We start from the raw sequence: 25,919 nt of genomic DNA, 5'->3' as shown, positions 1-25,919 counted from the left end.
TGAGGATAAAATGGAGAGGAGGAGGAGAATGTAAGCCACCTTGGGTTCCTTGCAAGAGGAAAAAAGGTGGGTATAAATGCAATCCATCGATCGATCAATCAATCCTGCTCTGCCCTAAAACATGGTGTCATATGCCTAACATGAAACCTCAACAGGTTTTCCAAGCACAGTGCACAGGACTCAAGGGCTCCATCCAGGAACCTTCCTGAACACAGGATGGGCCCTGTGCAAGTTCTCTCACCTCCTGAGGTGGGAGAGAACATGCCCCGCCACTGCATCACACCCCTTCCTGCTGCCACTGCTGCATTACCCCCCCTACTTTTACCACCACTGCCCACCTTCTGTCTCGAGACCCAGGTGAGCTCTTGCAAGACCCTGCAACCATTCCTTCCAGCTGCGCAGCAATCTGCATGAGGTGGCAAACTGAGGGTGGGTAGCTGCTCTAAAGAGCCCCGTCAACCGCTCTCTTGCTGTGGCAAATTCCACAGCAGGAGAGAAACTGGCAGGGCTCTCCAGAGGACACACTGGAGGTGGCAGGGCAGCAGCGGCAGGAGAGAAGCAGCACAATTTGCTGCTCTTCCCACTTCACCACCTGATGTGAGCTCCTCACCCTGCTTCATGGAAGGTCCAGCCCTGGCTGGGCTTACCCTACTAAGTGGGAGAGAGGCAGGTAAAGATAACCTCAGGGCCTGCCCCAGCTGGACTCCCCACCACCACCACCACCACCACCACCACCACCACCACCTCAAACAGGGCTATCTACCATCAACAGCTCTGTAGGAAGGATTCTAGGAGAGAGAGGAAGGGAGGCGAGGATAACACCAGACACCTGACCTGTTCCAGCTGGATCTTCAATTATTATTGTGTCAGCAAGAGGCGTTTTGGATCTTTACCTTGAAATCTGTAGCCCACAATGGGCTTAATGAAAAATTTGACTTTCAGTATTTGTGTAAGTAGAGAGCACACGTTACGCAGCATCTGTTTCCAGACATGAATAGTGTTGCTTTAAGACCGCTTGCTAGGTTGGCTGAAAGGGAGCATACCACAGATATAAATCAGTAATTTGGGAGCTGAGTCCATGTCGCCCTTGTGCATTGTGAAGGAACTGTAGAAACTGGAGTTTGTAAAAACCATTTTCGCACTCATGGTAGACTTCCTCTTTGTGCAAATAATTATTTTGTGAATTACTGAAATGAGGAATGAGATCTTAATTATTTTTTTCAAAGATTGGTTTATAAGGTTTCGCTTCAACCACTAGAAGGGTGGAGGTGCAGCCCAGTAACAACTAATTTAAAGTGACCACCTAGCTGTGGTCTAGGGGAGACCATCCACCTGTGAGCCCTGCAGGACCTGGACCCTGTTCCTCGGCCTGGCTCTTCTCCACCTGGCCTAGGAGGGCAGGACCCCAACCTGACTTCAGCTGTAAAGGTTCAGCATCTAAGGTCCTCCTCCAAGGGAAGCCCGGAAGGCGGCACTGAGGGAGAGGGCCTTCTCAGTGGTGGCCCCCGCTCTGTGGAACGAGCTCCCCAATGATGTCCACCTGGGGCCAACATTGTTACCTTTTTGGTGCCAGGGTAAGACCTCTCTCTTTTCCCAGGCATTTGGCAGCACTTGATGAGTTTTAATCAGTCCTGGGTGTGTCTTTAGTTATGACTGACTGTTCAAAGTTGGTTTTAGTTATATGTTGTTTGTGTATATTGTCTGTGTGCTTTTATGTAAATGGCTTTAAAACTTTTTTATTGTATTTCAACGTTTCAGCTTTTATAAAACACCCAGCGAGCTTCGGCTATAGAAATGATGCTGATGCTGATGCTGATGCAGACCAGATAAAATTTTCTCCCAAGGATGCAAATTCTACAGATATGGACTTGATAAAGCCAATCTGCTAAAACAGATTTTGATCAGCATTCTGTTGTTATGTACATATGTCTTCATTCCTGTTATTACACACTGTTGACAATATATTTGTGAATTGCATTATTGGGGCGTGTGGTTATTGTATATTCCCTTTAGAATGCCATAGGATTTGCTTTCTAGTTACATATTGGCCCTGTTCAGACACACGTGGGGAGAGGATGGTTAGGGTAACTACGGGGGGGGGGGGGTAGCAAAACCATGATGTGTGGGCCTGCCAGACCATCACGGAACCATGCGGTGCCACATGGTTCCACTAACTACCCCCCATAGTCACCTGGCGATCGTCCTGACATGGTTAGCGCACATCCCGTCATCCTCCGTGGCACAAACAGGCTCCCGACAGCCACTCTGCATCCGAAATGGCCACGTGGCCATAGAGAAAGTCCACGGCAGCTAGAGTGTTGCCGGCAGTGGTGGACGCTGTAGCCGGCAGACTCTATGGTTGCAGCCTGGAAGTCCTCTGGAGCCCATTTTAACCACCGGGGAGTCTGCTAGACAATATGGTAAGCCACCCTGGGGCCCCTTAACCCAGTTGTGGTTAGTCAGGGTGGCTTACTAACCATGGGGAACATGTTTTGCTCCCCCCACACAACACACTAAGCCACCATGGTTAGCAAGAAACGCCCATCATGGCTCAGCGTGACGTCTGAACTGGGCCATTACCTCTGTACAGTCCGCAAATAATGGCTGGCTGTCGTAGGCGGGCAACATTTGTGGTCGCCAAATCCAGCATTGCGCAAACTTTCGCACCAGATATGAGAAACCTCTGCAGAAAAGTAAACGTGCTGGGCAGAGAGGGGAGGCCATAGTTCTGGAACATTTAGCCAAGTTGACCCACACATCGGGATATTTGGGGCTGGGACTGACAGCAAAGCCACAGTGAAAAGGTGTCTGCCAGTCTGTACAGAGCAGGGCCGAAGCCATCGCAGCCAACGGCCACGCTTCACAGGGCTGCGGGTTTGCTGCACCCGCACAGTCCCGTAATGTCAATTGTCCCCCAGGACGCAGCCACTGAAGACCCAGCTGGAGGTCAAGGAAGGCGACATCCCCCCGGCTCGGAGAAGGATCACAGCTTAGTGGCAGAGCGCAGGTTTTGGGAGCAGAAGGCCCCTGGCTCCATTCTTGGCATCTCCAGTTAAAAGGGTCCATGAGCAATGGGTGGGAATGACTCCTCTCTCTGCCAGAGATCCTGGGAAAATGCTGCCTGTCAGACTAGCTTAGCCTTCCCCAAACTGGTGCCCTCCAGAAGTTTTGGATGTCATCTCCCAGTAGCCCCAGCCAGAAGGTCCGGTGGGAGGCGTAGTCCGAAACATCTGGAGGGCACCAAGTTGGGGAAGGCTGGGGCAGACAATTTGGAGCTAGGAGGACAAAGAGTCTGCCTTGGTGTAACACAACCTCCAACCAAGCTGGTGGCCTCCAGATGTGTTGAACTACATGCATCCAACACAGCTGGAGAACACCAGGTGGGGGAAGGCTGATGTAAGGCACCCTCCTATGCCCCTATGGCTGTGTGCACGAAAACAGGAAGGTGTGGAGACAGAAGCCATGGCCAAATGGGCCCTATGCATTGGCCCCCAAAACCAGGGCCCCACAACAAGGACGTTTTCACTTACCGCTTGCCAACTTCTGCAAAGGCCAAAGAGTGGACCGTCTTGCACGTCACGTTTGGTGGGAAGACCCAGGAGGCCTGCTCCGCGATGGTCTTGTTGAACGCCAGATACAGGAACCTGAGGCCTGACCACTTCTCTGCATACTTGATCAGGGTAGATGTCTTCCCAGTGCCTATGGGGGTGGGGCAGGGATCAAAGACTCCAGTCGTTCCAGAACCATGCCTTCTCCAACTGGCTGCCCTCTAAATGTCCTGGACTACAACTCACATCACCCCCAGCCTATTATGCCTTTGGGTGGTAGCAAACTCTGCATGAACGTACAGGAGCCCTGCTGGTTCAGATCGAAAGCCTGTCTAGTCTCACGTTCGGTTCACACGCTGTCCAACCAGCTGCCTATGGGAAGCCCAGAAGCAGGACGTGAGGGCAAGGAGAGCCTCCCGCCCATGTTCCCCAGCAACTGGTATCCAGAGGCCAGAGGCCATGCTGGCTGGGGATGATGGGAGTTGCGGTCCAACACATCTGGAGGGCATCAGGTAGGGGAAAGGCTGCTCTATGGCAAAGAGGAAATATCTGGGTGATTTCTGAAGTAGATGCTGGAAGCATCTTGGGGGATTGGGCGGGAACTCCAGGAGGGCAGGGAAATGGGGCAACGAACATGGCGCTGAGCGGTTTTACAGGCATTATTGCTTATGCAGCAGCATGACCATACATAATGCTTTACAGAATATAAGAAGCAGAAACGTTTCCTATGGAGCTCCCTGCCTCTGTTCTCGACGCCTCCTGAAAAAAAACCCTTTTCCAGGAAGCCTTCCTTGGTCAATCTGCCCCAGTTTCATTGGCACTGTGTTGTAAAGAATAATTTGAATATCACGCTTCACTCTTTTTATGTTTTGTTCATTTTATCTCCCGTTGTTCATCACTCCAGAATCTATTTAGAGGTGGAGCGGTATACAAATGTTGTAAATAAATAAATAATAATTTTTAAAAGACAGGTTTCAGCTCCAAGGATGAGGCAGAGAGGACCACAGAGGAAAAGGTAAGGGCAACAGGACATGAACAGAAGCAGTTGCAACTCCCCGCTCTTGGGTCTGCAAACCTGGAGCATGTTGATGAGGGCAGCGCTGCTCACTGTGAGACCACTGGGGGCTCCCAGTCACCTCAAGCGTGGCTCTCTGCCCCCCCCCTTTGTGCCATAGCTGCTCGTGTTCAGCGAGGGCTCTCTAGCTTGGCCTTGTGGTTTGCTATAGCGGCGGGCGATCTGGGCTACCGGAGGAGGTGTCGAGGGTGGGGGGTCAGGAGCCCTGCCACTCATCAGCTGAAAGGTAGCGGGGGGGGGGAGCAGAGAATGCAGGAGCTATCAGCCAATTAGCTGTGGGGGGGGGGGAGCCCAACAGGCAAAGAGCAACGTGATTGGCTAGCTGCAGGGGTGCACTGCGCAGGCATCAGAGGTGATGGGGAAACTGAATGTGCAGGGTAGAGAGTGTGGAACTGTGCCGGGAGATTTTGCAGCACTGAGCAGAGCATCCTCTCTGTGACGAAGAAAAGATTCAGCGCAAACCAAGGACCAAGTGAGCCTGTCGGAATTTGCCTGCCAGGGGAGGGAAGAGGAAAGCCACCCCGCATCCAGAAAAGCCCCCCAAGGTGTCTCAGCAGTGATGCCTGGAGCCAAAGTGGCTCCTACTTGAAAAATAGTGAAGAAAATGGGTGGGAGTCCCACTGAACACAGTGAGACAAGTTACTTCTGAGTGAACATGCATAGGATGGTTCTGGCCAGGCTCCCTTTCAGCCAAGGGTGGAAACAGAGGTTTAAACCAGCCTGCCCCAACCAAGTGCCCTCCACATGGCTTGGAATAGAACTCCCATCATCCCCAGTGGCCACGCTGGCTGGGGATAATGAGACTTGTAGTCCGACACATCCAGAAGAAGCCAGGTTGGGAAAGGCTGGTTTAAACCAAAGGCTTTACAAAAGACGAGGGATTTGAAGGGAGGAAGGGAGGCCATCTTGAGGTGTTCTGGAAGAGCTTCTGGGCAAACAGGGGCACCAAGGGAGAATGGCAGAGACAGTTTTTTGGGATAGCAGGAGACCTTTCAAGGCTCAGGGTCAAGGTTCAGAAATCCAGGTTGCGGTTCAGCCTAAGGCAGCAGAAAGATCTGCTGGGGGAGCGTGATGCTGTGGAGCGTGGTGAAGGCCTGCTCGGTGGTTAAAAAGCCGCCTTACCTGCAAAAGCCATGATTTTCACCACCTGCCTGGGTGCAATTGCATGATTCAAGATCTGCTGCTGCTCACAAGTCAGCTGGATAGCAGGCTTACTACTAAACAGAACCAAAAACAAACAGTTCATGCAGCAAACCACGCTGTAACTCACATGGGGTTAACCCGAGAGCCTGTGGTGGCCTGAGTGCTGGATTAGGGCTGGGGAGACCCAGGTCCGAGTGCCCCCTTGGCCATGAAGCTCACTGGGTGACTTTGGGCCAGTCGCTGACCGTCGGCCTAACAGACCTCACAGGGTTGTGGGGAGGATAAAATGAAGAGAAGGGGGGATGCGTAAGTGCCTTGGGGTCCTTGCAGGGGGGAAAACAAAAATGGCAGGATATAAACATAGTAATATTTTTTAAAAATACAAGGGGACACTTAGAATTGTAAGCAACACATCTGGAGAGCACAAGGCTGGGTCAGAACCCCATCTGGGTCCCCCTCTTTAGCCCTGATGCCTAGCTCACAATCTTCCTCTCCCACATCCCCTTACTATTGGCTCCTTTTCCTATTGACAGCACAAAGCATGTCCTGCCACAGGCCCTGTGTGAGGTTTTCCCAGCCCCAAGGCCCTTCCGTTCCTCTCACAGCACTCTTTCGTCACCTTTGGACTCCTTGCAGCATGAGTACAGCCCTGCAGCGACTGGCCAAGCAGCTGTGACGTCACGGACTGTTCACAAACATTCTTGGAGCACGGGAAGCTGCTGCTGGCAATAGAACTCACCCGCTCCCCTTCCCTGAGTATAACAAATGCATGGGGGAAGAAGTGGAGTCGCCCTGCCAGTGCCACTCCCGATGTGACTGCACCTGCCAGACCCACCAGCAGCCCGTGCGCGTTTGCTCAACTTATGAAAGTTGTGTACAATCGGGGTTCCCTTTCAGATGTTGCGTAAAACACGTGGACGTTGGGGCCAGGAGCAGTGACAGCCCCACTTTCCCCTCCGTGGGTCTCCTATATGCACGAAGGGAGAATGCGCAAATGGGGCTTACGTTGCAGAACGCAGCGGTTCGGCTGTTGTCAGGAGCTGCCCCTTTTCAGCACGCAACTCCTTTGCCGAGCAAACTGCACTAACTGCCTATTCGCTACCGGGCGAGGCTTAAGGTTTTGGCACTAGTGTACAAAGCCCTAAACAACTTGGGACCAGGATACCTGAGGGAGTGCCTTCTGCCTTACCAACCTACCCAGTCACTGAGGTCATCGGAGACCACGCTCCTGGTGGTTCCACATGGACCTATGGCTCGATTGGAGTCCACCCAGAGAAGAGACTTCAGTGTGGTGGCCCCCTTCCTTTGGAACTCCCTGCCCGTGGAAGTCAGGCAGGCGCCAACACTATGTTGCTTCTGGCGCCTCCTGAAAACAATTCTGTTCTAGGAAGCATTCCTTAAATGACCAACCGCAGTTTTTATTGGCATTCTGTTTTTAATAATTGTGATATGGTGTTTTAATCTTTTAACTATTGTACCTCTTTTATGTTCACTGCTCTGGAATCTGTCAGATACGGAGCGGTATACAAATGTCATAAATATAAATAAATAAATCATAGGTGCCCCTTCCTCAGCAGTTAGAATGTTTGTGAATGTTCCATGACACCACTGCTGCTTGGCCAATCTCTGAAAGGCGTGCAGACAGGCAAACGGCCGGAGTTCATCATATCTTTTATTATAAATAACGATAATACCTGGCCTCTTTCATACCTGGAGCTGGATAATTCTGGCGTTACGACTGCCATGCTGCAGTTAGAATTCTCCAGGAGATATAGGCAGTAGAAAATACTGTAGTGAATCCTACAAGAACACAGGGACGGAGAAGATCAATCCAAAGGGATCTCTAATGGCAACTCCTAAGAGGATCTTTCTTGGGGGCAGGGGGAGATAAAGGGTGGTACATAACAGCTCTAAGCCTGGAATCTTCTGCATGCAAAGCGCACATTCTTCCACTGAACTACGCACACATGTTGGAAAAGCGGGACATGGAGTGTCTCTCTGAATTTGGAATCAGGCAGCATCCAAAGCTTTGGTAGCAAAGTCCATGTTGGGGATGATTAGGAAAGGATTCAAAAAGAAAACCATATGATAATGCCTTTATACGAATCTATGGAGTGACCACTCTTGGGATATTGTGTACAGTTCTGGTCGCCGCAGCTCAAAAAGGATATGGAAAAAATGCAGAAAAGGGCAACCAAAATGATCAAGGGGCTGGAACGATTCCCCTACGAGGAATGTGTACAGTGTTTGGGGCTTTTTAGTTTAGAGAAAAGGCAAGCCAAGGGGGAACATAATAGAGGTGTATAAAACCATGCACGGTGTGGATAGGGAGACGAATCCAGTGACACTGGATGGTGGGAGCATCAGGACAGATACAAGGAAGGACCTCTTCGCACAGCACATAGCTAGAATTTGCTACCATAAGATGGGGTGGTAGCCACCAACCTGGATGGCTTTAAAAGGGGATTAGACAGGAGAAGGCTGCCCATGACTACTAGCCATGATGGACGCATATTACCGTCAGTATCGGAAGCAACGTGCCTTGATACCTGTTGCAGGGGAACGTGGGCGGGAGGGGGCGCGTGCCGTCGTGTCCTGCTTGTGGGCTTCCCGTGGGCATCTGGTGGCTACCGCGCCTGCTAGTGGAAGCCTTTAAGCCGCACCAAGAGGGATGGGAGGGCATTTATGTTTTGGCTCCTTATCTATGACCCCAGGTAACGGCTAGCAAGCCGTAAATGAGGCAAACATGATTCCTGCTGAAAATGAACAAGGGGGAAAGCCTCTAGCTCGGGAGGGCCAAAATCAATTTTGGACAAACGCTGCAATCCACAGGTGGGCGGGGCTGAAGGCAAAATGGGGCAGGGCCAAAGACAACGGGGGCAGGGCCAAAACACCAAAAATACTACCATACCTTAGCTGAAAGCTCTTCCGGCCAGTAACAAAGCCTTAGGAGAGGCATTTCGGCCTTTGGCACTGGGGGAAATGTGCAAATGCCCGGAAACCACCAAATGATGAGTGGTTGGGGGAAAGGCGTGTGGTTATCTGCGGAACCACAGACAGCTTGATTGGGACCCCAGGTATGTCAGCACTGGCCTGCGAGTGCGAGGTTCTGCACCCCTGCTCTTCCTCTTTGCTAGGGCCCCTGTGGTGCACATGTGAGATCCTAGGTTCAATCCTGAGCACATCCAATTCAACAGTCTCACATAGCATGGTTGGGAACAACCTCCACCCAAGAACCTGGAGGGAACCACTACCAAATGGAGTCGACAACATATAGGCCTAGGATATATAGCCCATGTGCAGCAAAGCCGGGTCCCTGGCCAAAGCACCGCCTGGAGTTTCAGATGGCACTTCGGCCAGGGATCAGGCGGTGACATCAGAAGAGCCCTGCTGGATCAGACCAAGGGTCCATCTAGTCCAGCATTCTGTTCACACAGTGGCCAACCAGCTGTCGACCGGGAACCCACAAGCAGGGCATGATGAGCACAACAGCACCCTCCTGCCCATGTTCCCCAGCAACAGGCATACACAGGCTCACTGCCTCTGGTACTGGAGGGAGCACATAGCCATCAGGACTAGTATCGGTAGTCTTCTCCGCCATCAATTTGTCCAATCTCCTTTTAAAACCGTCCAAATCGGTGGCCATTGCTACATCTTGTGGAAGTGAATCCCACAGTTCCACTCTGCGCTGCGTGAAGAGTCCTCTCTTTCCTCTGTCCTGGATCTCCCACCAATCAGCTTCAGGGGGTGACCCCACTGGGTTCTAGTGTTACGCGAGAGGGAGAAAAACGTCTCCCTATCCGCCTTCTCCGCACCAAGCGTGCTTTTGTACACCTCTGTCATGTCTCCCCTTAGCCCCCTTTTTTCCAAGCTAAACAATCCCAGCCTCTCTATCGTAACCTCCTCTCATAGGGGAGACGCTCCAGCCTCTCTATCGTTTCAGCTGCCATTTTCTGCTTTTTTCCCAGTTCATCATCCAGCCCACAGAGGGCCAGATGGAGAGGGCATCATTCATCCCACACAACCCACAAGACGTTCCCCAACCCTGGCCTAGAGCAGTCTTCCCCAGCCTGGTGGTCTGCAAGTCCCATCATCCCTGGTCATGCTTGCAGGGAATGAGAGGAGTTGCAGTCCAACAAATCTGGAGGGAACCATGTTGAGGAAGGCGGGCCTAGATGGACGATGGCCCGACTTGGGGCCAAACTACCCCTGATGTGTGTTTCTTAACCCTTTCCGTCCTGTACGAACAACAACATTCCCATCAAAGCTGCTTTTTAGTCTGGGAAGGAAACTGCTTTTGGTGCTTTCTGAATAGCAGCCTCTTTCCTGCAGCAATCAGAGGGCTCATGGGGGCTGGGGGGGATTTTGATCCTCACTGTGGCACGGAGGGAAAGGGTTAATCCCCTCTCCCTGGTGTCCCAGTATAGATGGCCTCACCCTCCCCTGCAGCTATAATCTAGAAGCCAGCCAAGGAAACACAGCAAAACTTTTCACACAGACCTGGTTCGCATGTAGCAACAACCCAGAGTATGGGCTGAGTATGGGTTGTCGTTGAATCGTGTTTTGTCATTGAATTGTGAGCTGTCGTTACGTGCGAACCCTGAAATATGGTTTAACTATGGATTGTTAATGACGAACAACCAAGTTCACAACCCAGTAACAAACCATGCGTTCTCTTGGAAGGTTCACACGTAACGACAAACAACGATTCAATGATAACCCATACTCTGGGTTGTCATTATGTGCAGACCAGGCCATAGAGTGTAGTTTGGCCCCGGGTATAAGGCAGATTTACATACATATACATTCGAGGACGTCACTTAATTCAGCCACTGCCATGACCCCAGCCTCTCCCTCTATGCAGACAGACACACCTGTTACTGACGTGAACCTCATGCTCCCGCATGGCGTAAAGCAAGGTGGCCATGCAGTACAAAGCTTCCATGATGTCCATTAGCGAGAGGGTAGAGCTGGGCCTCTGGAGACAAGCCACGAGCTCTTGGATATCACGGACCCCTCCGGAGAAGAGCACCATTGCGGACATCACAGCCCAAACATATGGAGTCTGGAGAGGAGGAGGAGAAGAAAGAGAAGCAAATCATTATACTTGAAAATGGATATACTCAAGGACAAAAATAGGACCGTAGTTCCAATACGGAATCATAGAACCAGGTGCCAGGGAACAGCAACAATTTGCATTTAACAAAGTGTGTGTTAAAGAGTTCAAAGCACAACTGTTTGCTCAGTAATCTTTGTATTCTTAGGCCCATGCCGCAGACAGGAAACTGAGGCCAGGAGCCCAGCTTGATCGAGGCCACTTAGGTCAGCCCTTCCCAGCCCAGGGCCTGCCAGATGTGTGGGACTACAACTCCCATCATCCAGCAGCAGCAGCTGGAACCCACCAGGAGCCACTCACCTACCCTGCTGAATTTGCTGTGGAAGCAGCAAAAATCACAGTGATTTAATCATGGGTCCCACGAGCCTCATTGCCCTGCTAAATTGGAGTAATTTTTGTTGCCACAGCTGTAAATTCAGGGAGGCATGGCAGCGGCTGCAAAAACAGCCCAGGGAGGTGTGTGTGGCCTGCAGGCCTCATATTGCCCACCTGTTTTAAAAGAGACCAAACGGAAACAAGGGTCAGAAACACACCAGAACAACTGACTCCCTTATTATAGGAGAACAAGTGCCATGCCCCCACTGGAGGGATCCTCCTCAGAGGAAGTGCTGGAGCTCCCAGGAACTGAGGGGGCCCCAGATCAGTCACTGTCACCCGACCACAAGTAGCCTGGGCCTTGGAGGAGACACCTGCAGGTCCATCCCTGTTGAGGGAGGGGTCTCTGCCTCGGAGGCAGAGGCTGAGCAACCCCCTGGCCCCCAGGAGCATCATCCCTCAAGTGATGGACCAGCAGGGCTCCCACGAGGAGGAGTGCTCACTTGCGAGGAAGGACTCCTCAGGAGAAAGTGACTTCTCCTGAGTAGGGCTCAGACCAGAGAGGCCTACTGTACTGCAGCTGGGCTCTGGGTGGGGCTCAGCAGGCTCTGGTGGTAAAAGCCTTCAGTGGCTGCCTAGTCAATGCTAGAACAACATTGTTCTAACAGGTTCACTGTCTCGAATCTCTGGTTTTCCTGATCTTGCCTTGTGATTGACCCTCTGTGCTACTGACCCTTGGACTCCTTCTTGACTGTGTAACATATATGACTGCCTAACTGTGTTTTGACCTTTGTCTGTCATCTTGACCTCTCCTGTCTTAGCCTGAACCCTGTATGCCAGAACCTTTGCCTGCTTCACTACTTTGCTTCTTAGTTAGCCCCATCACTCAGAGTCTGCTGCAGCCAACGTAGGACAAGGTGGTATTGGAGTAGGACTCGGGAGACCTGCGTTCTAGTCTCCATTCAGCCATGAAGCTCACTGGGTAACTTCGGGCAAGTCACTGACACTCACTCTAACCTACCTCACAGGGTTGTTGTGAGGATAAAAAGGAGCAGAAGGACCATGTAAGCCGCTATGGGTTCCTTGCCAGAGGAAAAAAGGCGGGATGCAAATGTAATCAGTGGAGACTGGTGGCTCCGATTTCGGTGGGGCTGTGAATCTATTCTGGGTTTGTCAGAACAAGCCAGAACTCTAGAGGAGCTATCTGAGGTGCTTAACCCATTTTGGAGCTAGGGTTAAGCACATTGGAGAGCTCCTTTAGAATTCTGGCTCGTTCTGACTGAACCCCAGAATGGATTCAGAGCCCCATGGAAATCGGAGCCACCCGTCTCTGCTGAACGTAATAAATATATGATGGGGCGTTGTTTAAGGACACTGGACATACTCCTGATTTGGGGCTCTCCAAATCGGGCAGCCTCTTGGCGATGCAGATCTCTGCCTTGGGAAAGAGCGGGTGACTTTTCAAACAGCTGAGAATGGCTTCAGTGTCCCGGTGGCGATGGCTCTTAATGGCGGCAACACACCTGCGTGAAAATAAAAAGGGAACATCGGAAGCTGCCTTATATATCAGCTCAGCCCAGCCCAGCACCGCCTGCCCTGACTGGCAGCTGCTGTCCAGGGACTGGGGCAAAGAGGAGTCTTTCCATCTTCTGCTCCACCATCCCTTTAACCAGAGGTGCCCATGATTGAACGTCGGCCCTTTGACATGCACTACAGTCCCTTTCCCTAAGAAGGCATTTCTGCCCAGCTCATCACATTAGATACGAACCTTCTTATTTATTTGAAGTTGTTTTTACCATGCCTTTAAAGGTAAAACCCTCTGAAAGGCAGCGAACAAGATAAGAACAATACAAAAATATGCAAAAACACGTGGTAAAGCAATAAACATTCAGTAAATGGCTATAAAAACACTATTTTTTTTTGTTTTATTTGTACCTTGCCTTTCTACCAGAAATGGCACTCAAGGTGGCTCACAGAACCAATTAAAAAATGCATTAAAACAATACATTAAAACGTAGTAAAAACATAACAATTGCAGAAAAAATATTATTAAAAACTGCACCTGATCCACTTACAGGTCAAAGGTCTTCTTGAATAAAGCAGTCTTTGCCTGCCAGCGGAAGGACATCAAAAAGGGAGCAAGCCTAGCCTCCCTTGGGAGGGAGTTCCATAGCCTGGGAGCGGCTATGAAACACCCTCTCTCGGGACACACCTCTGATGGTGGCAGTCTCGGAAGAAGGCCCTCTCCAGAAGATCTTAAGGGCCGTGCAGGCTCAAACGGGAGAAGGTGGCCTTTCAGGTAGCCTGGTCCCAAACTGGCTTTACAGGTATTACCCAGCACTTTGAATTCCACCTGGAAACAGAATGGTAGCCAGCGAAGCTGCTGTAACAAAGGTGTTGACTGGTCCCAGTCAACAGTCTGGCCGCAGCATTCTGGGCCAGCTGAAGTTTCCAAACAGTTCTTGAAGGCAGCCCATGTAGAGCACATTACAGAAGCCCAAACGGGATGTAATTAAGGCATGCGTGCCATGGCCACAGGGGCCGCAGTGGCTTAGTGGTTAAGACGCTGAACTGCAGACTGGAAGGTCGGCAGGTCAGCAGTTCGAGACCCGAGTGCTGCGTGACGGAGTGAGCTCCCGTCTTCAGTCCCAGCTTCTGCCAACCTAGCAGTTCGAAAGCAAGAAATTGCAAGTAGATAAATAGGTACCGCCTCGGCGGGAAAGGTAACAGCGTTCCGTGCACCTCGGTGTTCAGTCATGCCGGCCACATGACCACGGAAGCGTCTTCGGACAGCGCTGGCTCTTCGGCTTAGAAACGGGGATGAGCACCGCACCCTAGAGTCGGACACGACTGGTTGGGGACACCTTTACCTTTTTTTGCCATGGCCAGATTAGACAGGCAGCCCAAATAAAACCTGCTGGCCACCGATCACGGAAAGGAGAGCAAAGAAAGAGTGAGTTTTCGGAGCCTTCCTGAAGACGACCCGAGGGGAACCCTGCTGGGTCAGACCACAGCACCATCTCCTGTAGCATCCTGTTTTCCACAGCGGCCAACAGGGTTCCCCTGGAAAGCCCACAAGCAGGGCATGAGGGCAACTAAGAGGCCTCCGATACTGAAGGAAAATCATTATTATTATAATTGGTGCAGAACGCAGCGGCTCGCCTGATTAAAGGCAGCCACCAGCATGATCACATCACTCCAGTGCTGAAGAAGTTGCAATGGCTACCAGTTGTTTTCCGGGCCAAATTCAAGGTGTTGGGTTTGACCTTTAAAACCCTATATGGTTCCGGCCCAGCCTATCTCAAGGAGCACCTCCAGCAACACCAGACAGGCCGCTCAACAAGATCAGCCTCAGATGGCCTTCTCTCTGTCCCATCAGCTGGGACAGCTAGACTGGTGAGGATGAGGGAGAGTACCTCCTCAGTGGTGGCCCCCACTCTATGGAACGCCCTCCCTAGTGAACTCCGCCATGCCCCCTCTTTAATGAGCTTCCGCCGCGCATTAAAAACGTGGTTGTTCAGGTAGGCATTTGGGGTGGGTTAGGGTATTTTTAGAAATATTATGTTTTTAAATTTAGAATTTTATTGTTTTAAATTGTTTTTATTGTTGTACATCACCCAGAGTGGCTGGGTGACCAGCCAGATGGGCGATTAATAAATTTAATAAATAAATAAATAATATTATTATTTATTACATTTCTATACTGCCCAATAGCTGGAGCTCTCTGGGTGGTTTACAAAGATTACAAACATTAAAAATACAATATACAGAGATTAAAAACCATTTATATAAAAACACATGAACAGACAATATACACAAAAGAAACATATCTATAACAACTTCAAAGAATCAATCTCAAAAGCAAACAACCATAACCATAAGACAAAAGCAAACAACCATAACCATAAAATCGATTAAAACTTATCATCTGCTGCCGAATGCCTGGGAGAAGAGAAGGTCTTAACCTGGTGCCAAAAAGAGAACAATGCTGGCGCCAGGCGGGCCTCATTGGGGAGATCATTCCAAAATTTGGGGGCCACCACCAAGAAGGCCCTCTCCCTTGTCGCCATCTTCCGAGCTTCCCTCGGTGTAGGCAGCTGGAGGAGGGCCTTAGATGTTCAGCGTAGTATATGGGTAGGGTCATGTCAGGACAGGCACTTCATCAGGTATTGTGGTCCCAATCCGTGTAAGGCTTTATAGGTTAAAACCAGTACCCTGAATTGGGCTCGGAAACATACAGGCAGCCAATGCAAGCAGGCCAGAGTCAGTCTTATATGTTCGGACCTTCTAGACCCCATTATCAGTCTGGCCGCCTCATTTTGCACGAGCTGCAGCTTACGAACCATCTTCAAAGGCAGCTCCACATAGAGTGCATTGCAGAAATCTATCTTGGAGATAACCAGAGCATAGACAACTGAAGCCAGGTTATCCCTGTCCAGGTAGGGGCGTAGCTGGGCCAACAATTGAAGTTGGTAGAAGGCACTCCGTGCCACTGAGGACACCTAAGCCTCAAGTGACAAAGACAGCTCCAGGAGAACCCCCAAGCTACAGACCTGCTCCTTCAGGGGGAGCGCAATCCCATCCAGAACAGGTTGAGCACCCCCCTTCCGGTCAGAAGAACCACCCACCAACAGCATCTCAGCCTTGTCTGTATTGAGTTTCAGTTTATTAGCCCTCATCCAGTCCATTATCGCAGCCAGGCACTGATTCAGCACATCCACAGCCTCACCTGAAGAAGATGAAAATGAGAAATAGAGCTGCATGTCACCAGCATACCGATGACAACACGCCTCAAAATTCTGGATGACCACACTCAATGGTTTCATGTAGATGTTAAATAGCATGGGGGACAGAACTGACCCCTGTGGAATCCCACATTGGAGAATCCACGGGGCTGAGCAATATTCCCCAAGCACCATCTTCTGGGGCCAACCCTCCAAGTAGGAGCAAAATCACCGTAGTGCAGTGCCACCCACTCCCAGCTCAGACAATAGTCCCAGAAGGTTACCATGGTTGATGGTATCGAAAGCCACCAAGAGATCAAGGAGAATCAACAAGGATCACACTCCCTGTTTCTCTCCCGACATAGGTCATCATACAGGGCAACCAAGGCTGTTTCAGTGCCAAAACCTGGCCTGAACCCCGACTGAAATGCATCTGGATAATTGGTCTCATCCAAGGGTGTCTGGAGCTGGTTGGCAACCACCCGCTCAAGAACCTTGCCCACGAAAGAAACATTTGCCACTGGCCTAAAACTACTAAGGTTTTCTGGGTCCAGGGAGGGTTTCTTTAGGAGTGGTCTCACTACCGCCTACTCTTTGAGGCGGCCCGGGACCACTCCCTCTCAAAAGGAGGCATTACTCACCTCCATGGCCCAGCCAGCTATTCCTTTCCTGCCAGTTTTTATCAGCCAAGAGGGGCAAGGATGCAGTATGGAAGTGGCTGCATGAACCTGTCCAAGCACCTTGTCAACATCCTTGAGCTGCACCAACTGAAACTCATCCAGGAGAACAAGACAAGGCTGTGCTCTGGATACCTCACCAGATTCACCTGCTATAACACTGGAGTCTAAATCCCAGCGGATGCAAGAGATCTTATTCTGGAAGTGCCTAGCAAATGCATTACACTGGGCCTCAGAGGGAACTACAGTGTCCTTATAATATATAACCATTGTATAGTAGCCACTGACAGCCTTATCTTCCATGAATGTCTAGTCCTCTTTAAACCTGTCCAAGTTAAGGGCACAATCCTATGCATGTTTAGACAGAGAAAAGGCCTACAACTCTCAGAATTCCCCAGCCAGCCATGCTGGCTGAGGAATGCTGCGAGTTGTAGGCCTTTCTTTGTCTAAACATGCATAGGATTGTGCCCTAAGTGACCCAATTTGATGGTGAGGCCCAGCGCTGCAGTGGGCCGTATAGTTTATAGACCCCAAAATGGAGAGAAACGCCTCAGGGTGCTGGGATAAAGATTTTATTTGTAAAAAGCCCAACACGTTTTGGCCTACTTTTATTTTAAGGCCTTCTTCTATTTTAAGGCCTTCTTCAGGGGGTTATAAAAACGTCCGCAGTAATTCCTGGAACAAATGTCTCCTACTACAGTTCACTGGCGACTGAGACATTTCTCTCCATTTGGGGGTCTATTTTGGATGCTCCTTCACTTTTGAATGGATAGTTTATAGCCAGAATCTGATCAGAAGTGGTCCAGAAGGGTTTGGGTGGTTTCAGCCTGTGGAATGTCAGTCAATGTGAGCTTATCTCTGTCATTGTTCACAGAGGAAAGCAGCTGGGAGTGAAGTCCAAACAGAGAGGATTTGGGGCAGGAAAGACGAGAATGTTCCTAGGAAAGGCTCTCAGCCTGGTCATCTGCTGAAAAGCAGAGGTGTGGCTGAGAGGGCCCTCCTCCTAAACAACTAACTGACCAGGGATTTTAGCCCATCAGCAAGGCCCCTGCCCAAACAGGGTGTCTTTGTTTTGCCCTACTGAGTTGAAGCTTCAACCTGTAGGGACACTTCTGGAAAAAAACCAAAAACACCTCTTCCATTAGGTTCTCGCAGAGAAGCTGCCAGATTCCTTCCCTGTTGAGGTCGAAGATAGCAGCTGGATGGGAGTAACTTAACTCCCGCCTGCTTTCCCCTGCGAACACTGACAGAGACAAGCTCACACTGATTCTAACATTGCACAGGCCCAGCCCCTTCCAGACCACTTCTGATCAGGCTCCGGCTATACACGAGAGGCTCACTGCAGTGCTGGGGCTGGGCCACAACCCCTGTGGACGTGAATGCCATAGTTTCACTGTGTGAAGAAGCCCTTCCTTTCATCTGTTTGGAATTTCCCAGCAATCAGCTTCATGGGATGACCCCGCTGGGTTCCAGTATGATGAGAGAGGGGGAGTTTCCTACCTACTTTCTCCACACCATACATAATTTTATAGATTTCTATCACGTCTCTCCTTCTGTGTCTTTTTTTCTAAACTAAGCAGTCCCAGACATCATAACCTTTCCTCACAGGGGAGTCGCTCAGGCCCCCAAATCGTTTTGATTGCCGTTTTCTCTGCTCCACAGTAGCCTTTTGCAAGTGTGGCAACCAGAACTGTACAACCAGCGCTACACTGCTGAACTGTACCATGAAAATATCTGCCTTTCTACTGGGCAATGGCCCTTCCCCTCCCTCAGCTTTCCCCAACCTCTAGATTTGTTGGACTACAAGGCCCAGCATCCCCCAGCCATCTACAGATATACAGCAGGGATGAGCCTCCAGATGTTGCTGGACTACAACTTCCATCATCCCTGACCATTACCCACCATGGCTGGGGCTGGCAGGAGGCAGAGAACCACAAATCCCCCAACCCCTGACATAGACAGGGAACTACGGCTGGAGACAGGCAATAGTTTTTAAGAGAGCTCAAAGAGATCTGAGAGCGTCTTCGTTTCGCTTGGTGTATACACATATTTCTGTACAAACAAATTCGGGAGGTTTCTGAACCAATTCGCTGTTTGCCAGGAGCCAAAGTGGAATGAGGTCAACATTCAGCTCTCTGGGGGGAAAGAATACAATAGTCCGTTCTGTAATTCCGCACTCATCCCTCAAAGGAATTTGGCCTGATAAGAGACATCTTTATCAGTGTTGCAAGCTTTAATGAGGGTAATAATTAGCCACGATGTCTACGTTTGCACTTTGATGCGTTCTGAATCAGAAAAGGAGTTTGCTAAGGTACAGAAATGCATGTCATCTGGGTTTTTTCTGATTCCGCGCCCAGCAAGTTATTATTACACACATAACAATAAAATGAACCTTTTTCCAGCGGATGGGCACAACACAAATGTGATAGGTGACTAAATAGAGAGCTTTGGCTATTGGGCAGTATAAAAATGGAATAAATAAATAAGGCATCGCAACAGACATGTGATTGCATCTCCGCTTGAAAAGATTGACTCACCGAATAAATCCTAGCATGCACTGGCTCTGATCCTGGTTTAGGCCGTATTGCTTCAGAATTGTCTTAACAGATGCCAAGGCTTGGACCTTGCCCTTCAGGTACTGATGGTATAGCTTTTTCCAAGGAATGAACTGAAATACCAAAACAATCCATCAGATCATCTTTGAAACTGGCTGCACTTTGGATGTACCCATTTTCAGCTTTAAGAATGCACTCCACCAAGAACATCTTTTGTGCAGGACCCATTTTGCAGTGGCAAAAAGCCCAGCAGTTTGCAAACCGCTACAGAGACTCAAAAGTGTCAAATCTTGGCAACAAACCACCTTTTTGCCACTGCAAAATTCAGCAGCATGACAGCATCAGGAATGCGACCCCTGGGGGGTTCTAAAATCAGCCCCCGGACTGCCCAATGTTGCTCACCCTTGCATTAAATTAATACTATAAGTCAAAGAGGAAGAATGGACATTTATTTATTGGGCCAATTAATTATCTAATTTGTCAAAGACATATGAATGCACCTGACATATCTGCATACTACCTGGGACAATGTGTGGTTATTTCATGGAGCATAGCGCAACTTGGAAGCATCAGCCATTTCAGTACAGAATTTCCGGGTTCCTTCGGCACAGAGCAGCACAAGCCAATGCGCAGATAAAGACACAGCTTACCTGTGGGTCAGAGATGATCCGTTGCCAACGGAGACACACCAGGCTGAGGTTCTGGTAGAGGTCAAGAGCAGGCACCAGGACAAAGATTTCCCGGAGGACTTCATCAGGCAACTGGTCAATCTGTCCCCGGGGCACATCCCAACACACAGTTCCCAACAGCCCAAAACACGCATCGAGAAGAGGATCAATCTCCGTGTCGTCGACTTCCTGTTTGACATCGACTTCCTGTTTGACGTGTCCATCGCCTGGGGGCCACTCCACCAACCTCTCCAGCAAAGGTGTATAATCTGGGTCCTGTAGGCCACTGTCCACATGGCAGCCACGGCTGCTCTGTGAGAAACGTGGGCGTTTACTGGAAGCCGCCAGGGCCACATTCGCTCCATCTTCGAGAAGGGAGCAGAAGTCCTCTGGACCCAGGAAGTCATCATGGGCAAATAACGATTCTGGGGGCTCCTCTGCTTGGACCTTGTTGCTTTGGGCCATGTCAGTAGCACATCTTGAAGGGCGGGTTTTGGTTCTGAAGTAGTCGGTGATTCTGCTTTGGCCGGCTCCTCCAGAAGAGACAGAAAAGAAGAAAATGTCGACGACTTCCAGATAAGAGGTGGCCAGGTTGTTATTACATACGTTGGTTTTCTGCCTTGCCCTGAGGGCTCATTGTTGGTCAAAAATAGACCCTGTCCTCTTCCTCTTGCCACAATAACTCTGTGCGGCAGGTTAAGCCAAGACTCAGCAATTATTCCAAAGCAACACAGATTACCTCATGGCTGAGCAAGGATTAGAATCAACAGGGGAGGACCACAGCTCAGTGGCACACATAAGGTCCCTGGTTAAATTGCTTGCACCACCAGTTAAAGTAGGGGTGTTGAACCTCAAGCCCGCAGACCACATCTGGCCTGCCTGAGGTCCCACTCCTGCCCTCCAGGCTTTCTGAGATGGCTACGCCCCTTTCCCTGGCCCCACCCCCTTCCCCCCATGACCCATTGTTTAGTGGTTTCCCATCTTTTGCGTGGGTTTTCCCCCATTCTAAAAGGCTGAAATGCCTCTCCTATGGCTTAGTTACTGGCAGGAAGAACATTAAGCTAAAATACACTGGTATCTTTGGTCATTTTGGCTTCACCCCTTTGCCTCTGGCCTCACCCACCACTGCCCTGAGATCTTCTCCAAAACTGAATTTGGCCCTTGAGCTGAAAGAAGTTCAATATCCCTGAATTAAAAGAAAAACAGATGGGAAAAACCTCTGCTCCAGGGAGCCAATAGCAGACAAAAAAAACAAAGACTTTCTTGCTGGGGGCTCCAAGGCTGAGGGACTCCTTGACCTGTGAGACCTGGCTAATTTCCTCGCTTTGCCCATTTAGGTATTAAGCCAAGACAATCCACACAGATGAACCGTGTGGTTACGCCTGCCCCACCACCATCAGCCACAGTGGAAACGAATCCCCAGCCTCTGCACATTCAAGCAGTGTTGGAAAAGCTGTACATGTGTAGTAATCTCTGAAGGATCACCTACACTTGTATGAGCCTGCCCAGCCACTAAGATCAGCATCAGAGGCCCTACTCTCTGGCCCACCAGCAAGAGCCATTGGGCCGGCAGCTACTGCGGACAGGGCTTTCTTCGTGGTGGCTCCTGATAAGCAGGAAAACACTGCCTTCAGGCTTAAAATCTAGAAGTTACGACAGAAAAGGAAAACGGGACGGAGAGCGAAGAGGGGCAGCTTGGGTACCAATTCTTAAAATTACAAAGTTCTTATAGCGAGAAGCTGGGATGGAAACAGTTCATGGACAGGAGGTGCAGGTCTCTCAGTAGAACCAATGGAATGCCCTTGCTTTGCTGCTCTCCCTCTGATGCAGCCTGAGGGAGTGGCTGCTGTCAGAGGATGGTTGAGGGAGGATCTTGATGGAGCTTTGGCCTTTAAGGCGCAATCCTACACATGTTTAGACAGAAAAAAGTCCTACAACTCCCAACATTCCCCTACAACTCCCAGCATTCCCCAGCCAGCTGGGGAACGCTGGGAGTTGTAGGATGTTTTTCTGTCTAAACATGCATAGGATTGTGCCTTAAAGGCCTAAAGAGCCCAAGTGGGCTTGAGCTGAAACTCAGCAATCCCATCTTTAGCAAGAAATCACACACACACACACACACACACACACACACACCAGCTTGCAAGAACATAACGCGTCGGGATGCTGCCGTACCTCTTTGACGCTTCTTCGACCGGTGAGTGGGGTAGAGGCCTTTCGGGGTGTTCTGACTGCCCTGCCTTTGACTGAAAGGCTGCGTCAAGGATGAGGTGCCCTCCTGACTCTGGCTCAAAGCTTCACAGTCACTGGCTGTTAGGTGGAGCTGCTTAAAACGTCTCACTGTTATTGACACAAGAGACAAGGTTGCACTTTGGTCAGTTTACTTTAGCATTGAGAAAGCCCACCAGGTGAAGAAAAAGGGGATCAGGTTATATGAGAAGATACCTGATCTCCCCAACCCCATGTAGCAGCTAAGAGACGGACAGCCTGAACCTATGTGCACTTACCCAGAAGTAAATCCCTCTATCTTCAACAGAGCTAATGCCTTAGTAACTACATTTAGGATCACAGCCAGCACTACGAATCAGAAGCCCCCTCCCACTCGTGCCATACATTCGCTTGGTGGCCTTGGACAAGCTGTTCTCTCTGATCCTCACCCCATTCTCCATCTGCAATATTGGGATAAAATTGACCTATTTTCAGGGTTGTTTGTAAGGTTTAAAAAAGACAACGGACTGGTTTAAGATTGGGAAAGGAGTACGGCAGGTTTGTATACTCTCACCCTACCTATTCAACCTGTACACAGAACACATCATGCGACGTGCTGGGCTTGATGAAGCCAAGGCTGGAGTTAAAATCGCTGGAAGAAACATTAACAATCTCAGATATGCAGATGATAGCACTTTGATGGCTGAAAGCGAGGAGGTGCTGAGGAACCTCATGACGAAGGTGAAAGAAGAAAGTGCAAAAGCTGGGTTGCAGTTAAACCTCAAAAAACCCAAGATTATGGCAACCAGCTTGATTGATAACTGGCAAATAGAGGGAGAAAACGTGGAGGCAGTGACAGACTTTGTCTTTCTAGGCGCAAAGATTACTGCAGACGCTGGCTGCAGCCAGGAAATCAGAAGACGTTTACTTCTTGGGAGGAGAGCAATGACAAATCTGGATAAAATAGTTAAGAGCAGAGACATCACACTGACAACAAAGGTCCGCACAGTTAACGTATCACAAGGCTAAAAGATATGACGCCGGAAGATGAGCCCCTCAGGTCGGAAGGTGTATGAATATGAACCTGAGCACACTCCGGGAGAGAGTGGAGGACAGGAAGGCCTGGCGTGCTATGGTCCATGGGGTCACAAAGAGTAGGACACGACTTAATGACTGAACAACAACAATTCCCCATAGTAACCTATGGCTGCGAGAGCTGGACCATAAGGAAGGCTGAGCGAAGGAAGATAGATGCTTTTGAATTGTAGTGCTGGAGGAAAATTCTGAGAGTGCCTTGGACCGCAAGAAGATCAAACCAGCCCATACTCCAGGAAATAAAGCCAGACTGCTCACTTGAGGGAAGGATATTAAAGGCAAAACTGAAGTACTTTGGCCACATAATGAGAAGACAGGACACCCTGGAGAAGATGCTGGTGCTAGGGAAAGTGGAAGGCAAAAGAGGGCAAGATGGATGGATGATATTCTGGAGGTGACGGACTCGACCTTGGGGGCTGGGGTGGCCGACAGGAAGCTCTGCCGTGGGCTGGTCCATGAAGTCACGAAGAGTCAGAAGCGACTGAGCGAATAAACAACAACAACAACGTGACACTCCATAATAAGAATAATAACTTCTATAGCACCATCACTGTGATGGTCAATGTGACAAGGAGTGAATCCTGTCCAAAGCAGCATACAATTTAAAATTCTACACAGGAGAGACAACAGAGGGAAGGGAGGGAGAGGTGCAGGCACATAGGAAGCATGTGTGTTCCATTTCATCGTTCATGGTTAGATTAACAGTGCAATGCCACATGTCTACGCAGAAGTAAGCCCCACTTAGTTCAACAGAGCTTAGCTCCGGGTGAATAGGTATAGGATGGCAGAAGGGGGCTGGATCTGAGGGGTTGCGTCAACAGGTTTACACAAAAGCTGGAGTTTGAGGTGTCGTGATGCAGTTCTTCTGGACAGCAGTTTCAGACATAAGGGGAAGCTATAAATGTAAAGTAAATGTAAATACTTCCATGTGTTACAGCCAAGCACAGAGCTCTGGGGATCCTCTTTTCGCCAACATTCCCAGAGTAAATGGAATGTGCTCTAGCCCTAAATTAAAATTTGGGTTAAATAAGCATGATTATATAGAAGCGTTTGTGTGTGTGCGTGTTTTAGGAGGAGTGGGGAGAGCCATGGGGTGCAATCCCATGCACGTTTAGGCAGAACAAAGGCCTACAGCTCCCAGCATTCCCCAGCCAGCAGTCTGCAGGCGTAGGAATTGGGGTCGGTGTTCAAGTCCTTCAAGTGTGGGTTTCACTGGCTATTACCCAGGCCGTAACCACAGGCAGAGCTTATTGGAGGAACAATGAAGACAAATTTAAAGCAAACCGTAGCATGGGATGACTGTGATTGGAACTAGCACTCCCCTAAACCAGGGCTGGGCCACATCCATGGCTTGGGGGCTGCACGCCCTGCCCCCCGGGCTCCGCCAGGGGCCACAACCCTGCCCCCCGCGGCCAAATTTCCCAGCAAAATTCAGCCCCCCAGAGCAGGATTTTTTCTTCTTCTGGAAGGCCAGGCGCGCAGGGAGGGCATGCCTTGTCTGGAAGCAAAGCCCGGGATTCAAGACGAGGCTGGAGAGCCACCTGTCAGGGATGCTCCGACTTGGATTCCTGCATGGAGCAGGGGGGTGGACTCGATGGCCTTGTGGGCCCCTTCCAGCCCTCCTGTTCTGCGATTCTGTGAAGCCTGACAGCTGTCTGTCAGGGATTGACTTGGAGTCCTGCACTGAGCAGGAGGTTGGCCTTGTAGGCCCCTTCCAGCCCTCCTGTTCTGCGATTGTTCGCAGGGGCGCCCTTCTGCTTGAAAACAGGGCGCGCGCGCGGCTGGCTGGGGCGCGCCGCGAGCTGCGGGGCTTTTCCCCGTCGAAACACGCACGGACTCGTGCTCTACATGAGAGAAGGGGAGAGGGCCTAAAAACCCACGGCCGCCGGCCCCAGAGGAGGGAGGCACTGCGGGCGTGAAGCCCCGTGCCAGCCTTTCCCCGTGTGTCGGGCTGCAAACCCCATCATCCTCAGCCGCCGGCCCTGCTGGCTGGGGATGATGGGAGTTGCCGTCCGACGCACCCAGAAGGCTCCAGGATGATTGCGGGGGGGGGCGTTTAAGTCAGCCCCCAGAAGCAGCACAGTCACCCCAACTCCATTTCGACCCCTCCCTCCCGCCTCCAAAAACAAATTAGGGTCTGGGGAACCCTGGAATTCATGGCAGCCTTCACTATCTAGCCCAAAGGCTCCTAGGGTCAGTAGCCCGAAGGAGCAGTTTATTTATTTATTTATTAAATTTATTAATCGCCCATCTGGCTGGTCACCCAGCCACTCTGGGCGATGTACAACACACCATAAAACAATTTAAAACAATAAAATTCTACCATAATTTTTTTTTTTAAATACCCTAACCCACCCCAAATGCCTACCTGAACAACCACGTTTTTAATGCACGACGGAAGCTCATTAAAGAGGGGGCATGGCGGAGTTCCCCAGGGAGGGAGTTCCACAGAGTGGGGGCCACCACAGAAAAGGCCCTCTCCCTCGCCCCACCAGTCTAGCTGTCCTGGCTGACGGGACAGAGAGAAGGCCATCCGAGGATGATCTTGTTGAGCAGCCTGTCTGGCGCTGCTGGAGGCGCTCCTTTAGATAGGCTGGGCCGGAACCATATAGGGTTTTAAAGGTCAAAACCAACACCCTGAATTTGGCCCGGAAAACAACTGGTAGCCAGTGCAACTCCTTCAGCACTGGAGGGATGTGATCTCGCCGGCGGCTGCCTTTAATCAGGCGAGCCGCCGCGTTCTGTACCAGTTAATTAGGGCCGGGGCTGATGGGCCCTCCCTTCCCACCGACTTA

At 50.4% G+C, this 25,919-nt stretch overlaps 1 protein-coding gene across 1 annotated transcript in view; it reads right to left on the bottom strand.

Moving 5' to 3' along the window:
• Nucleotides 1–25,919, bottom strand: part of FBH1 (F-box DNA helicase 1) — a 48,044-nt gene that overhangs the window by 20,857 nt on the left and 1,268 nt on the right. The window contains exons 3-10 of the mRNA XM_084811865.1: nt 21,997–22,161; nt 19,804–20,354; nt 19,136–19,266; nt 12,582–12,720; nt 10,641–10,831; nt 7,477–7,566; nt 5,746–5,840; nt 3,531–3,699 (exon numbers count right to left, since the gene is read on the bottom strand). Of these exons, the coding sequence (XP_084667991.1) occupies nt 3,531–3,699; nt 5,746–5,840; nt 7,477–7,566; nt 10,641–10,831; nt 12,582–12,720; nt 19,136–19,266; nt 19,804–20,354; nt 21,997–22,161 (1,531 nt within the window). The remainder of the gene's footprint in view (nt 1–3,530; nt 3,700–5,745; nt 5,841–7,476; nt 7,567–10,640; nt 10,832–12,581; nt 12,721–19,135; nt 19,267–19,803; nt 20,355–21,996; nt 22,162–25,919) is intronic.

Source organism: Heloderma suspectum, chromosome 7 (assembly GCF_057233095.1).
Source record: "Heloderma suspectum isolate Gila_16-S chromosome 7, 16-S_ref, whole genome shotgun sequence".
Classification (NCBI taxonomy): Eukaryota; Metazoa; Chordata; class Lepidosauria; order Squamata; family Helodermatidae; genus Heloderma; species Heloderma suspectum.
This window is presented reverse-complemented; position numbering and strand designations above follow the sequence as displayed.